The sequence below is a fragment of the Ricinus communis genome, chromosome 6, assembly GCF_019578655.1.
Source record: "Ricinus communis isolate WT05 ecotype wild-type chromosome 6, ASM1957865v1, whole genome shotgun sequence".
In the NCBI taxonomy this organism is placed as follows: Eukaryota; Viridiplantae; Streptophyta; class Magnoliopsida; order Malpighiales; family Euphorbiaceae; genus Ricinus; species Ricinus communis.
The window spans coordinates 23,226,944-23,241,377 of NC_063261.1; the positions used below are offsets into that span (position 1 = coordinate 23,226,944).

Below are 14,434 nucleotides of genomic sequence, written 5' to 3' on the forward strand. Positions count from 1 at the left end.
TATAAATAAAATATAAATTTTATAAATTTTTCTGAACAAAATGAGTTTGGGCAAATCCAAGACTTCCTATTTTTCTTTTTCTCCTCTTTCATAAAATTTTAAGTGAAAATAAAAAAATAAAAAAGTCAATCTGAATGTGTTCTATTAATATTATTATTTATGATTATTTAAAAGTCTTTAAGTTCGAAACTATTTATTTATAATTCAATAATAGATCATTTATGACTTAATTTATCTCTGAAAAATAAAAAGAAATATAAATAAAATATACGTGCAAAAATAAATTTTTTAAATAGAAAAAAAATAATAATACAGTTGTAAGAGAGAGAAATTTCCCAGTTCCTATTTATAGTCAATAAAAGTAAAGATTGCTGAGAAAAATGTAAAAGATGTATGAAATTTTATTTGGTTAAACATTGCATGGTTGCAATTATACATTTCAGCTCTACAATTTACTATGAAAACTTTAAATCATGTTCATAAAATGTTGTACTCTTTTCATGGTTCTTCCTTATCAGCTAAGATTTAAAAAAAAAAAAAAAAGAATTATTCACTAAGACTGTAAACTAATTTTCTATTTGTTTAGTTATTAGTAAATGACAAATGTGGCTCCTAAAAATCAATAAGTGAATGTACATTATTGGGACATTCATAAAATTTAGCTTGAGGGTCTTAGCAAAGTCTCAAATCTAAATTTCTTGTTATTCATTTATAATAATAATAATAATAATAATAATAATAATAATACTAACAATAATTCTTTTATTAAATTGGACTTGTAATTAAATAGTTAATTCAAGAGTTATTCAATTTTTCTTATAAGATATAGACTATTAAATTAATTTAAATCTAATTAATGTTTAAACTTGAATTGCACAAACAAGTTAATCAATCAAACACAATAATATATTGTTTCAATATAAGTAGTTTTAAACTTGATCAAACTCTTGCTATTTTATTCTTTTATGATTAAATTTGAAACTGTATATCATTAAATTTTATTTTGAGATTAGTAAAAAACTTTTTTTGTAGAAATTATTATCAAAAAGTATTTTTTAAAGATGAATTAAAAATACATGTATCTTTTTAGAAATCTTAAATTATTGAATAAAATTATTAAAGATATAAAATTTAAGAGTCAATTAGTAATTATGCCGCGTTTAAATTAATTAGTCGCTTTTATGGTTTATTTGTAGACCGGTTTGGCGGTCTGACCAAACCGCTCCCATGCCTGCTACCATGGTTTACTTCCTAGCAATGGTCTTTTACCGTTATCGCTTAACTTAAAAACAAACTTCCCTGCAAAAAGCTTGACAAGCCCACTTCTCCAGTATTCCTTGGAAGAAGAAGCACAAGAAACCATACGGAGCTGAACATAAGAATGCCATTCATATCACAATTTCAGAGACAATCAGATTACAATCTCTTCCCTTCTTCTACTCCAATTGTCATCGACAATGGCGCTTCCTATTTCCGCATCGGGTAAAATAGAAAACCCTAATTTTAGAAAAACCATTGGCCTTTATGTTTTCTTTTGGGTTTTGTGTTTAATGTTCAAAGTTGATGAAAGGTTGTGTGCTTTAATTGAATTAGATGGGCTGGAGAGACTGATCCTCGTGTTATTTTTCGCAACATTATTCAACGTCCTCGCCATAAGACCACTGGTAAACTTCAAAACTTTGTTTTGATTGGTGAGAAAATAGTTGAAAATAATGTGAAGTTTTGTTTTCTTTTTTTTGCTTCCTGATTTCATGGGCTGGTTATTGGTGATGATGTGTATAGGTGAAACTGTGACTATTGTTGGTGATCATGATCCTGCATTATTGAGATACTTTGACTGTACTCGCTCTGGACCTCGCTCGGCGTTTGATAGTAATGTTGTTTATCAATTTGAGATTATGGAATATGTAAGTTTTATTTATTTATTTATTTATATTAGGTTATGTAAATTGTGTAATATCTAGTTTAGGACATTTAATATATAGTGTGTTGCCAATTTCTTTTATTTCTTAATCTATTCATTTCTTAATGCTATGGCAAGTTTGGGAAAGTTGGTTAAGGACTTGTGGGACATTGGGTCACTGACATGTTAATCTTGTTATGTGGAAATACTGGTTTGATTAATTGGTTATTTCATTTTGTAGATTCTTGATTTTGGATTTGATCGGCTTGGAGCAAATGGATCACAGGTACAATGAGAATATTACTTAAATAGAGATATGAATATGTTTGGGCTTCCACTAGGGAAGACTTATGTTTATGACCAGTTTAGCACGTTCAATAACATTCCTTAAGCTAAAGCTTTCTGTGACTTAAGGCTGGTGATACTTTAATTGATGTAGAATGGTAGTACGTTGGAGTTCTTCAATCTAGGTTGAGAAAGGCGAGCTATACCCTCCATTCCACTTCTGTGGCAATTCTTGTAAAATTCATGGCTTGCATATTTTATCTTTATTGGCAAGGAGGATTAGATATAGTTGAATGTCAAATCATTTGGACGATTTATTGGAACGGTTGTCCACTTGTCAGCCATTTTTTGAGGTTAAATCTAAATTAGTTGGACATGGAATATTACCAACAGTAATTTTGGCAATTGATATCATTTTGGTAAGATATAACTTGATTTTGGCCTAGGCATGACCGAGGTGACCTCTTTGAAAATATATGCTTGCTGTTACTGGTGATAAGTGCATGGGAAAATATTATACAGTTCTTCATAGTTCTACTGCATAAGCTGCATACTTTCAGTTTATGATCTAGTATTGTCCGCTTAGGGTTTTGAGGTTAGTCAATAGATTCACAAGACTGTGTCTTGATGTTTTTGTTCATTTGATGGCAGAACAGATTGAGCATCCTGTTCTGATCACAGAATGTGTATGCAACCCAGTTCAGTCACGCAGTAAAATGGCAGAGCTCCTTTTTGAAACTTATGGAGTTCCATCAGTAGGTACAAACTCCTGGAAACTTTTAAGAATCTTTTGTGACCTTAGGGGGCAAGTTTTTTGTTTCTGTTTTATGTGAGTGGCTCGGCTAGTTAAGGTGTAACTTATGTTGTCTTTGCAGCATTTGGTGTTGATGCTGCTTTCAGCTATAAGTACAATCAACAGCGTGGGATTTGTGATAAAGATGGGCTTGCTATTTGCCCAGGATTTACAACCACCCATGTAATTCCGGTAGGCTGTATAACCTTTGATCTACTTGGGTAAATGTAGAACTTTTATTTCCATATTCTGGTGATCATTATTTCTTTGTGTTTGTTGGTACATTCGGTGGTTTTGCATGATTACAAGTGCTGATAAACTACAGCAAGCTTATACCTATAATTTTGTAAGGTTGCATTTGGCTTGAGAATTTGGAATGCTTCTTAGATCCGATTGCATAAAAACTATATGAACTTGTTAAGTAGGAGAAAGGAAAAGCCTTAATACACTGTCGTCTAGTGCAAGCTGGGTACTCACTGAGGTGCTTTTTAGGCGGGGTAATTTGGCTGGGCATTGCCTAGCTGAGTACTTGGGCCAAAGCACTAAATCCCTAAGTTTTGGGGGCATCTCTTTTACTGTTTTCATCTGCAGTGGTTGTGCTATTGCTTTACTGCATGCTGCAAATATTTTGCTTGGTGGACGTTACTTTCGCTGCTGAACTAATTGTGGTATGGTTTTTCTTTACCCCAGAAGTATCAGTTCTTGGAGATGTTTGCTGAAACACTTTTCAGTTTATTCATACTAATGCCAGTTCGAATCACAAAATAGATTCAGTATGCTAGTCCCATGTGGAATCCAATCTCTATGTTTCTAGTACTGATAGAAGTGATGAATGGGATAAATGAGCCAAGATCAGCATGTTACATTTTGTTTGTTTAACTTCAACTTATGTCTTCGGTACCCAGTTTATTGATGGAGAGCCAGTTTATAAAGGATGCTGCCGTACTAACATCGGTGGATTTCATGTCACTGATTATCTGAAGCAACTTCTTTCACTTAAATATCCTCATCACATGTGAGTATATTTTCAGCTGGCTCTGTTTCAATCTAATAGGTATATTTCGTATAACTTTTTCTAATTTTGTCTTTTTATGCTCAATCAGGGCTAGATTTACATGGGAAAAGGTCGAAGACCTGAAGATGGAGCATTGTTATATTGCACCGGATTATGCTTCAGAAGCTCGATTATTTCAGGTAACTAGCTTGCCTTTTTCTGCAATTATTTATTTATTTAATCTTATTTTTTAATTTTTTTAAAAATCCCTATGTGCTAACAGTTGCAATTATCCGACAGAAAGGGACCAAGGAAGCTGAAGATAAAACCAAGTGTTGGCAGCTCCCATGGGTTCCCCCACCAGTGGAGGAACCTCCATCAGAAGAAGAGCTTGCCAGAAAGGCAGCTGCAAAGGAGAGACAAGGTCAACGGTTGCGAGAGATGGCTGTGCTAAAGAAGTCAACTAGGATAAATGATCTAGAAAATCAGTTGCGTGATTTGAAGTTTCTTCTCCAGCAGCTTGAACAGGTGGAAGAGGATGAAATTCCATCTTTTCTTAGAGATACTGGCTATGTGTCCAAGCAGGAAATAGAATCCTTAATCGTGCAAAAAACACAGTCTTTGCGTAAAGCAAAAGGAGAGCCAAAGGCTGAACAAGCTGAACTTGAAGAGAAAAGCGATTCGTCCACAAATGAAAGATATCCCCTTCTTGAAATTCCTGATGATGAGTTGACCTCAGAGCAGGCATGCTCCTGTAAAAAATTTCTGAATTAGTGCCTTACTATTATCTAGTTGCTGTTCATTCTGTTTTCAGAATCCAGGCAAAAACTCTCATAGTATCACTTAAGCAATGTCATTTTTCAAATGCACAACCTCATTCATATTCTCATTGTGCACTTATCATAGCTTTTCATGATGTTTCTTCACAGCTGAAGGAAAAGAAGAAGCAGTTGTTTCTTAGAACCACAGCTCTTGGCCGGCAGCAAGCTAAGCAGAAACGTCGTGAAGAAGAATTAGAACGAGAAAGAAAGAATCAACTGGACGAAGAAAAGCGCTTGTAGGTTCAAATTCATGAATTCTTCTCTTATTATCTTTCATCTGTTAAGGAGAGAATATATACATGAGAGTTTACTCTTAGGGGTGTAAGCAAGCTGGTTAAAACCAAGTATTTGGCTGTCTGGGTTCTTATTAGTAGCTTTTGAAACAAAGTTTGAAGTTAGCTTGAGCTTGACCAAATTCTTGAGAGCCAAACTCGAATGTGGCTTGGCTGTCTTTATGTTACCTCAGCCATTTGAGCTTAGTTTTTTACTCTGCTTGAATAAAGCCATCAGCTGAGTTATATCCAAATCTTAACTAATTTAATTAACTGTTTTAAGGCACTAACCACATAAGTTTGGGAGCCCATTTTATAAGGGGCTCGCCATGAAAGACTCATCCTTCAACACATAAAATAGATGAAGAGCCTCACCCATTTATGGAAGAAGCTGATGGGCAGGTGCTTCATTGGTGTTGTTAATTAAGGGGACTTCTGAGTCCCTTTGTTTTGCCCTTTGACATTTTCTTTTGTTGTGTTTATCTGCACCTATTTCAACATCAATATCTTCTAATTTAGTTACCCTTCAATAAATGGTGTATTGTGCAAATATCTCACAGCATGATACGTTTAGGTTCTGTTTTTTTTTTTTTTTCTCATACATGGTTACTAGTCATCTTCAGCAGATTTATTATTGAATCTTGTATATAAATGAGCCATGAGCCATTAGCAAATTTGTTTATAAACGTAATCTACTTTATCTTATCATCTAAATTTCATGTTTGATTCGTTATTAAGTGGGCCTGTCATTCTGTAACTTGGTCATTAATTTCATAATGAATATAAAGGAGTTATTATTGAGCTTGTTTGTGATCATTTATCTCTCCGTAATAATGCTGTCTTTGTTCATGAACTTTGAGATCCTTTATGATCAAAAGATACTAGTGAAAGCAAAGAATTGCTAACTTCTCTGTTTTGATATTTCTATTTTGTTGAATCTTACGTAGAGAGAATCCAGAACTTTATTTAGAGGAGACGCGTGCTAAATATAAGGAACTTTCTGAGAAAGTTGAGCAGAGAAAACGACTCAAAACAAATGGGAACCACTCAAATGGAAATAACGTGTCTGGTGGTGTTGGACGTGGTGAGAGATTGAATGCTGCCCAAAGGGAAAGGATGCGCCTCTTAACAACAGCAGCATTTGATCGAGGGAAGGGAGAGGATACTTTTGGTGCCAAAGATGAAGATTGGCAACTTTACAAACTAATGAGCAAAGATAATGATGATGATGGTGAGGGGCCAGATGAGGATGAAGTGGAGCTTGCTCGCATTTCTTCTAGGCTTCAGGTCAGTTCTTTTAATTTCTCTTATTGGTTCAGTGCTCTATTAGTTTTGAGTTCTCTTCTTGCACCCTGCTCATTCAACTTGGACAATGGGTATTGATCTTGCTATTACAGGAAATAGACCCAACATTTATTCCTAAGCCAGATGTAGGACCATCCCAACCTGCTAATGAGATGCCAAAACCCCGTCCATTGACCAAGGAGGATTTCCAAGTTTTGCTTGGTGTAGAAAGGTTCAGATGCCCTGAAATCCTTTTTCATCCCAACCTAGTTGGGATTGATCAGGCAGGGCTAGATGAAATGGCTGGTGTCTCAATAAGGCGGTTGCCATCCAAGGAAGAAGATTTGGAGAAGAGATTGACGAATTCAATCTTTATTACTGGTGGGAGCTGCCTCTACCCTGGTATGTCTGAGCGCTTGGAGTCTGGAATCCGAATGATTCGTCCAAATGGGTCACCTATAAAGGTGGTTAGAGCATTGGATCCAGTTCTTGATGCATGGCGTGGTGCTGCTACCTATGCTGCTGCATTGCAGTTCCCTCAGCAGACATTTAGCAGGATGGATTACTATGAGAAGGGTGAAGATTGGCTTCGAAGATATCAATTTTGCTACACGCAATGACTTTTATCATCACTCCATTTTGAGGATTCTCTTTGTTGAGATAGCAGTAGTTAGTTCCCAATCTGAACAAATGGTTGGACTGGACTTTAATTTGCCATTTCTGCAATTTCGAACGCTAATACATACAGGTATAATCATCATTATATCAGACACAAATTACCATGGGAGCAAATTTAAGCTTCAATGTAATTATCCAGGTACTATTTGATATGAATCATTGCTCATGTAACGGTTGCGCCAGCTTGGGTAGAAGAAAAAGAAGTTTTTGATGTTCTAGGCTATTGTTTGTCATCCATAATTTTGCTTGTTGTTAGTGGCTGGATTGTACGAGGGCTAAGATCAAGTCAAGGATTTTATCATGGCTGTATCTAACTGTATACTCTTGTAGCCATTTTTAAGATAAAAACCTCACATGGGAAGATGATTCTATATACAGTACATTGAAATAGCTGTTTCTCAAATCTCACTAAGTAACGATCTCTCTTTTCTGATGCTAAAAGGAAACTGAACTCTGAGATTGGATCTTAGGACTTGATAATCTTATTTTTGCTGTAGAGTACCCAACCAGTGTGCTCCATTTCAAACTCAACTTCTTAGACACAGATTAACAAATGCATGTCCTATGGTTTGGAAGAGGAAACCACTCTATTTCAGACGGACATAGACATAGATTTTCTTTTCTTAATTATTTTTGTTATATAGTTTTAAGAGAAAAGCCAGAGGCTGTAATTTCCTAGGAAATTTTTTATCAAACCAACAAACAACGGCTACTTTGGTAACCAAGTTCAAAGATGTAGAGGTACTACACTCAGCTTTACTTCTATGTATGGAAGTGACCGTTAGAAATGGTGCCCAAAGAACAGACAACTTATTATATATACCAAACTTCAAAACCAGCCCAAATTTCTTCTCTTTTCCAACCCATTACACACACTCACTTACTCACTTTCCCGCTCCTCAAAATTCGACCGTTGCAAACCTTCTTCTACACAAAAATAATTGAAAAGCCCTCTCCCTCTCTCTTGGCTTTTACAGAGAAAGGAGAGGCCTTTTCAAAGATCTCCATATCCAACCATAGCTAAAACTTTAATCTTTATACAAGACCAAAGAAAACCCATTAATCCCAAGCGCTAAAATTTTAATCTTTATACCAGAAAAATGGATTCTTCGTCTCCACCAAGAAGAAAGAGTGGGTTAAATCTCCCATCTGGAATGAACCAAACTTCTCTGCGACTAGATACATTTCCAGCTAATTCTGGTGGCTTTCGAGCAAGTGTATCATCATCACCAAGAGCGATATCAAGCTTATCATCACCGTCATCAAAATCTTCTACTTGTAGTGATAGATTTATACCATGCAGATCTTCTTCAAGATTGCATACTTTTGGACTCCTGGAGAAAAAGGGTTCTCCTGTTAAAGAAGGAGGCAACGAGGCTTATTCCAGATTGTTAAAATCTGAGCTTTTTGGGTCTGATTTTCTTTCTTGTTCTCCTGCAGGTGGTGGCGGCGGTCAAGGTGGGTCTGCTCTGAGTAGTCCTAGCAAGAATATGTTGAGGTTTAGAACTGATCTCTCTGGGCCTAATTCTCCTTACTCTCCTTCTATCTTGGGGCAAGACAGTGGCATTTCTAGTGAGGTTTCCACTCCTCCTAAGCCTCCAAGAAAAGTACCCAAGACACCTCATAAGGTAAACAAGCAGTTTTATGTGGGACCAATTTAAAATCCAAAAGATATAGTACATGGTTAGCTAGGTTAACTTTCAAATACTTATTGTTATTATAAATGTGCAGGTTTTAGATGCCCCATCGCTTCAAGACGATTTCTACTTAAATCTTGTGGATTGGTCCTCTCAGAATGTTCTTGCTGTTGGGTTAGGCACTTGTGTTTATTTATGGACTGCTTCAAATAGCAAAGTAAGTTGTTATCATTAGGTTCTTAGAGGATAGAATAAAACCTTTATTGAATTTGTCCCCAATCCAAATTAATGTATGTCTCTCTAGTTGCTAACTTGCAATTGGAAAGAGGGCTAAAATGGTGTATGATTGTTCTCAGGTTACAAAATTGTGTGATTTGGGACCTCATGACAGTGTGTGCTCTGTACAATGGACCAGAGAAGGTTCATACATATCTATCGGCACAGGTCTTGGTCAAGTTCAGGTAGCTCTAAACTGTAAAGTTCAGCTCCGCTTCATATTTTCATGTCTGCACAAGTAGATATTATTAAGGATGTTGATTGCTGTTACAGGTTTGGGACGGAACTCAGTGTAAGAGGGTGCGAACAATGGGTGGACATCAAACAAGAACTGGAGTCTTGGCATGGAATTCTCGCATATTATCATCAGGAAGCAGGGATAGGAACATACTTCAGCATGATCTTCGCGTTTCAAGCGACTTTGTTAGCAAACTTGTTGGTCACAAATCCGAGGTATAAGCCTTATTTGGAAATTTTGGATAGAATAGCCTTATTTGGAAATTTTGGATAGAATAAACTCGGTTTGAGCAAAACCCTTGACTTGCATTTCAAATGCTCAAGTCTACTTCAGAGGAAAATGAAAGTAATCTTTCCATTCCGTTCAATTTGACAGGTATGTGGCTTAAAATGGTCTCATGATGACAGAGAACTTGCATCTGGTGGAAATGATAATCAGGTAACTATTACATTTTTGTCATTCATATCAATAGCTTTTGCTTTGTGCAACTGTTTAATGGTAAATATTTATTATGAACCCTTGGGTGTTCGAGTAAATTATAATGCAAGTAGTGATATAATTGGCTGTTGTTGCTGTTCAGCTACTGGTCTGGAACCAGCATTCTCAGCAACCAGTTCTGAAACTGACCGAGCATACAGCTGCTGTGAAGGCCATTGCTTGGTCACCCCACCAGAGTAGCCTTCTTGCATCTGGAGGTGGAACAGCTGATCGATGCATTCGTTTTTGGAACACCACCAACGGTCATCAACTAAACCATGTCGATACTGGGAGCCAGGTTCCTGCTTATTCTCTTATACTGAATAGAACTTCACTGAAACAAGTTATTTTCTCATAGAAATACAAACATCACTTACCACCGAATTCCACAGGTATGCAATCTGGCCTGGAGTAAGAATGTGAATGAATTGGTCAGCACCCATGGTTACTCCCAGAATCAAATTATGGTGTGGAAATATCCGTCGTTGGCGAAGGTATTAATTGAAGCTATTATACATGCTTTTGTTTAGTCTCTTAGTCCAAGTTCTTCGTCACATTTACTGGAATGATTCTGGATTGTAATAGGTTGCAACTCTAACCGGTCATAGTTTGCGAGTGCTCTATCTTGCCATGTCTCCAGATGGTCAGGTACTGGAATGATTCTTTCACAGCATTATATAAGTTGTTTTATTCATGAATGAATAAGTTCAATACTTTGAATGCAGACAATAGTAACTGGAGCAGGGGATGAAACCCTACGGTTTTGGAATGTCTTCCCATCTATGAAAGCACCGGTAAGCATGGAAGCAGATTGATTCACCCTCTTAACTATCTGCTGTTCTGTTTCTTGGCTGCTCATTTTTTTTTCTTTTTTCTTTTTCCCATTTCCAGGCACCAGTCAAAGATACAGGTCTATGGTCACTGGGACGAACCCATATTCGGTGAAGAACCTTGTGCAAAAACCAGCTTAAACATATACTGTAAATGTAAATACTAAATTTTCAGATGTTGCCAGTAAGCTTTCACTATGGGTGGGAATTGTGTGTGTGTGTGTGTGTGTGTGTGTGTTCTTTTCCCTGTGTGCCAATTTTGTAAGTTTATGCTTTCTAGGGCAGATTTGTAAAGTATTTCTTTTTTCCTTTCACGTTTACATATATTTTAATTCTTTTCTGTGTGTATTATACAGATTTAAGATACTTGAGAGCCAAAAGGACTCAATAAAGGAAAAGGAATTTTGTTCTAAGAATATTGTTCTCTTCCACCCTTTTGGATTACAATCATTTTTCTTAGACTAAACAAAACAAAAGCTGCAAATTTTTAGCATTGTGATATTTTGTGCACAAAGGGCAAGAATGTGCAATGAGAAACTTGTTGTTACTGTTAAATTTGTTGTCAAACAAGCCCCTCAACAAAATTTTAAAAACCCGTCTATTTCAGCCCTTGGCAAATCAAATAAATCTCTCTTGATGAGGATCTTGTAGCCTTAGGCCTCAACCATGATGCCTTCCTGAAAAGTGGCTTGCAAATCCTGGTAAACTCTGCAAAGCACGCACCAAAATGAAGAGAAATGCATTATTATTAAAGCCACATTATCAAATAGATCGCTTATCAACTTCATCAAAATATAGTTCCACCTTGGATATCCTCGCTCTCTAAAAGCTTAATTACTAGGTGGCCCCCAGCTTGCAAGACACCATTATCATTTTCACCAGAAGTAGAGTCATCATTTTGGTTCTCATCATCAGGATGAGCTGATGCTGCTCCACCAATTGCAATATCAAGTGCTTGCATCCCTAACTCCATAGACAAAGCTGCATCTTTAGTTGTGATTCCAGAAACAGGGGGACACATATCAGAGAGTACCACAGAAAACCCTTTCTGCTGCAAAATTTACAAACCAAAACAAAATTGGTAACCCCTACATGAAACAGAGAAAAAGTTGGACAGCAGGAACAACATAAAAGGAAAGGAGTGATAGCATTATTTCATAAGATGATGCCCTTCACATTACAGGATGAACATACTGAGGCAACAATGTTAGAAGCCAACACACGATAAAGTTACTGTGAATACAGACAAATAGCAACAATGCTCAAGTGCAATTATGTTTCCTATATATTGTCTTCTAATTGTTAGGAGAGGCCAAAGCAAATTTCCTACCTCTACATACATTTTCTGACAGCAGATCGTATCATTCGCAACAAGTAGTAATTTTCATAATGAAGCAGCTAACTTAAGTCTATGAAAGTGCTGAATTTTTCTAATGATATGTAACAGTTTGACTCCCATAGGCATGCATAAGGACATATACAACACAAGTATTGCTGAGAACTAACATTTAGAATTGAATCACTCATAGGGGCATATAGAATTTAGCAAGAACAAGATGTTTTACAAACAGGTGAGACTAAACTATTCTGCTTAAATAATTGCACTAAACAAAAGTACTTAAATCTAGGACCTTATGGATCATTTAAAAAGCGTTCACTGCAGCTTAATAAAAGCTTAACTTTCATTCCCTCTTGACCTTCTGGATCATATAAGTAGCATAAGAACTACAAAAAGGGCTTACTGCAGTTTAATGAAAGTCTAACTCACATTGCCTCTTTCGGACACTTTTTCAAATCATCAATCTCAAAACGATAATATGCAAAAACCTGACAGTGAAACTCACTGCCTGTACTTAAATGATTGTAAAAACAGAGCAGTTAGTCGATTGAAATGTACCTGAAGAGAGAGTGCTCTAACTTGGTCTCTGGGAAGATTCATGACATCAGCACAAACAGTTTTAACCCTTGCATCACAGTATGGATTAGGAACCTTCACCTTCTGTTCTGCATATCCCACATTCTTACGTATCAATCAACTCTAACGTAATATGATTCACGACCTTATAAAGCAGTCCTAAACAGACGTCCCGGTTTAACCTCTTAACTTGAGAAATGTACACTATAAGTTTGAATGCCGAATCAAAAATCACCAAGTAACAAACACACCTTAAGATCAATACCCACAACAGACCCACCATTCTTCAGTGGTCCCAAGCTCTGGCAAGCAACCTGAAAAGTGCAAAAATCAACAAAACCAAAGATAATTAAAAACCCAAAAACGAAAAAAGCAAACTAATGAAATAAAAAGAGTGTCTTTACAGAAGTACAAGACCTGAAGCCAAGCACCAGGAGCACAACCAAGATCAAGAACAGAGGAGCCAGGAGTTATCAACTTGTGTTGCTTTTGTATCTGAAGAAGCTATTCTTGACAAGAAAAAAAAAACGCAAGAAGTGATACAAGGATGAATCAGAATTAAAAATTAAGCGCAAGAAACAATAAAGATTGAAACTTGGATAGGTAGGAATTTACCTTGAATGCAGAACGAGCTACATAACCAAGACGTTGAGCTTCCCTGTAGAAGAAATCTGGTGCTCCTGCTCCACTCATCTCCTTTTTCTGTTTAAACCCTATACTGGGGTTTATTGAAGAGGCGAATACATGCAACAAAAAGACTTATGTAGAAAGGGAACCAACAAAAGCAAGAAAAAATTCCATTGCCGGGATTTGAACCCGGGTCGCCTGGGTGAAAGCCAGGTATCCTAACCGGACTAGACGACAATGGATTTGATGATTGCGTTCTTCCATCTGTAATATGTGGAATTTGCCAAGTTCAGTTTTATTACATGTACACCTATAAATAATGGACATACAACCTAAATAATTTATTTTTAAGACTCTATGTATTTGTTTTATCATATATCTTTTCTTATTTGATGAAGATTTTATAAGATTGGATAAACCTTATTGAGGAAGAACTAACAAGGGTCTCTTTAAATTATTTTAAAAATTCTAAAACCCTTTTAACTTAAAAACTCTAATTTACTTCTTAGATTCTCTATTTATCATTTATTATTGTGAAATAATTAAAAAAAACTAAAAATCATATTTTACCTCCTAAGCTCAATTTTATAAAAAGATATTTTTTTTTAAAAAAGTGTTCGACTATAAAGAAATTATAAATAAATAATTACAAATATAAATAAATTTTTAATTTATTCATTTTGCGATGGTAATACATTTATAATATATTTGAAATAGGGGATAAATAAATACTTTTTTATTTTATTTTTAACCCCTAATGTATATAGTCAAGAAAAGTGAAATATCATTAGGCATGGAGAAAAAACTTAAAATAAATTCAAAAATTATTTAATTCAATTTGCAAACAATAATAAGCAATGTTGTTGAGTGAGATCAAGTGACCCACTCAACTTTGTAAAATATTTTCATCTTTTATTAATATATATTATATTTGTACACACGTTTTCTTAATGTCTCCACTAATTAAAATATAATTTTGACCTAACAAAAATTTGAAATTTAACAATTTGATCCTAATCAATTCTAGCTTAACTTTTAAAACTTACAAAATACGTAGCTTAGTACCTGATATATAATGTGATAATTAATTATTTATTACTAGTTTCAAGTTCAACACTACTAGTAAAATAAAGTCATATTTAGTTAAAAATGATAGTTAAGAAATAATTATAAAAAAGAGAAGTCGAGTGAAGACGCATGATTAATTTTTATTTTTATTTTTTCTAGTTATAAAAAAAAGGTATGTCGCTGTATTTTATTCATAAAAAGAAAGAATTCAATTAATCGGGCATCGAAAAACATAAAATTTAAACTGTATAGCTCTTTTTTCTTTCATTTGTTTTCTCTTCATATGGAAAAAAGATTATAACATTATAAGTAAAATAATAATTGTCTTATATTCAT

General features: G+C 35.3%; 3 protein-coding genes and 1 non-coding gene across 6 annotated transcripts; 2 read left to right on the forward strand and 2 right to left on the reverse strand.

Annotated features, from left to right (window-relative positions):
* Nucleotides 1-1,271: 1,271 nt before the first annotated feature.
* LOC8258393 (actin-related protein 5) lies at nucleotides 1,272-7,433 on the forward strand. Of its 2 annotated transcripts, XM_048375661.1 has the most exons (12): nucleotides 1,272-1,482; nucleotides 1,594-1,664; nucleotides 1,783-1,907; nucleotides 2,145-2,189; nucleotides 2,845-2,947; nucleotides 3,064-3,173; nucleotides 3,887-3,996; nucleotides 4,085-4,175; nucleotides 4,276-4,719; nucleotides 4,905-5,032; nucleotides 6,016-6,355; nucleotides 6,466-7,433. In XM_048375661.1, exons 1-12 carry the CDS (start codon nucleotides 1,382-1,384, stop codon nucleotides 6,970-6,972), a joined length of 2,175 nt encoding a protein of 724 aa, XP_048231618.1. In that variant the 5' UTR covers nucleotides 1,272-1,381; the 3' UTR covers nucleotides 6,973-7,433. The 2 variants fall into 2 exon arrangements, with proteins under 2 accessions (XP_048231618.1, XP_025015293.1); XM_025159525.2 differs by lacking the exons at nucleotides 1,272-1,482; nucleotides 1,594-1,664 and having other exon boundaries at nucleotides 1,811-1,907; nucleotides 2,840-2,947.
* Nucleotides 7,434-7,804: 371 nt separating this feature from the next.
* Nucleotides 7,805-10,901, forward strand: LOC8258392 (protein FIZZY-RELATED 3). Its single transcript, XM_002531524.4, has 10 exons — nucleotides 7,805-8,658; nucleotides 8,762-8,884; nucleotides 9,024-9,128; nucleotides 9,217-9,396; nucleotides 9,557-9,619; nucleotides 9,762-9,956; nucleotides 10,051-10,152; nucleotides 10,244-10,306; nucleotides 10,384-10,452; nucleotides 10,550-10,901. Exons 1-10 carry the CDS (start codon nucleotides 8,131-8,133, stop codon nucleotides 10,601-10,603), a joined length of 1,482 nt encoding a protein of 493 aa, XP_002531570.1. The 5' UTR covers nucleotides 7,805-8,130; the 3' UTR covers nucleotides 10,604-10,901.
* LOC8258403 (ribosomal RNA large subunit methyltransferase E) lies at nucleotides 10,877-13,257 on the reverse strand. Of its 2 annotated transcripts, none has more exons than XM_025159527.2 (6): nucleotides 13,019-13,257; nucleotides 12,821-12,907; nucleotides 12,655-12,717; nucleotides 12,386-12,487; nucleotides 11,293-11,536; nucleotides 10,877-11,196 (listed from the first exon to the last, which is right to left on the reverse strand). In XM_025159527.2, exons 1-6 carry the CDS (start codon nucleotides 13,094-13,096, stop codon nucleotides 11,087-11,089), a joined length of 684 nt encoding a protein of 227 aa, XP_025015295.1. In that variant the 5' UTR covers nucleotides 13,097-13,257; the 3' UTR covers nucleotides 10,877-11,086. The 2 variants fall into 2 exon arrangements, with proteins under 2 accessions (XP_025015295.1, XP_002531569.1); XM_002531523.4 differs by having other exon boundaries at nucleotides 11,293-11,539; nucleotides 13,019-13,253.
* On the reverse strand, nucleotides 13,199-13,272 carry TRNAE-UUC. Its single transcript has one exon. It is a non-coding gene; the product is annotated as a tRNA-Glu (tRNA).
* Between the last annotated feature and the right edge of the window lie 1,162 nt (nucleotides 13,273-14,434).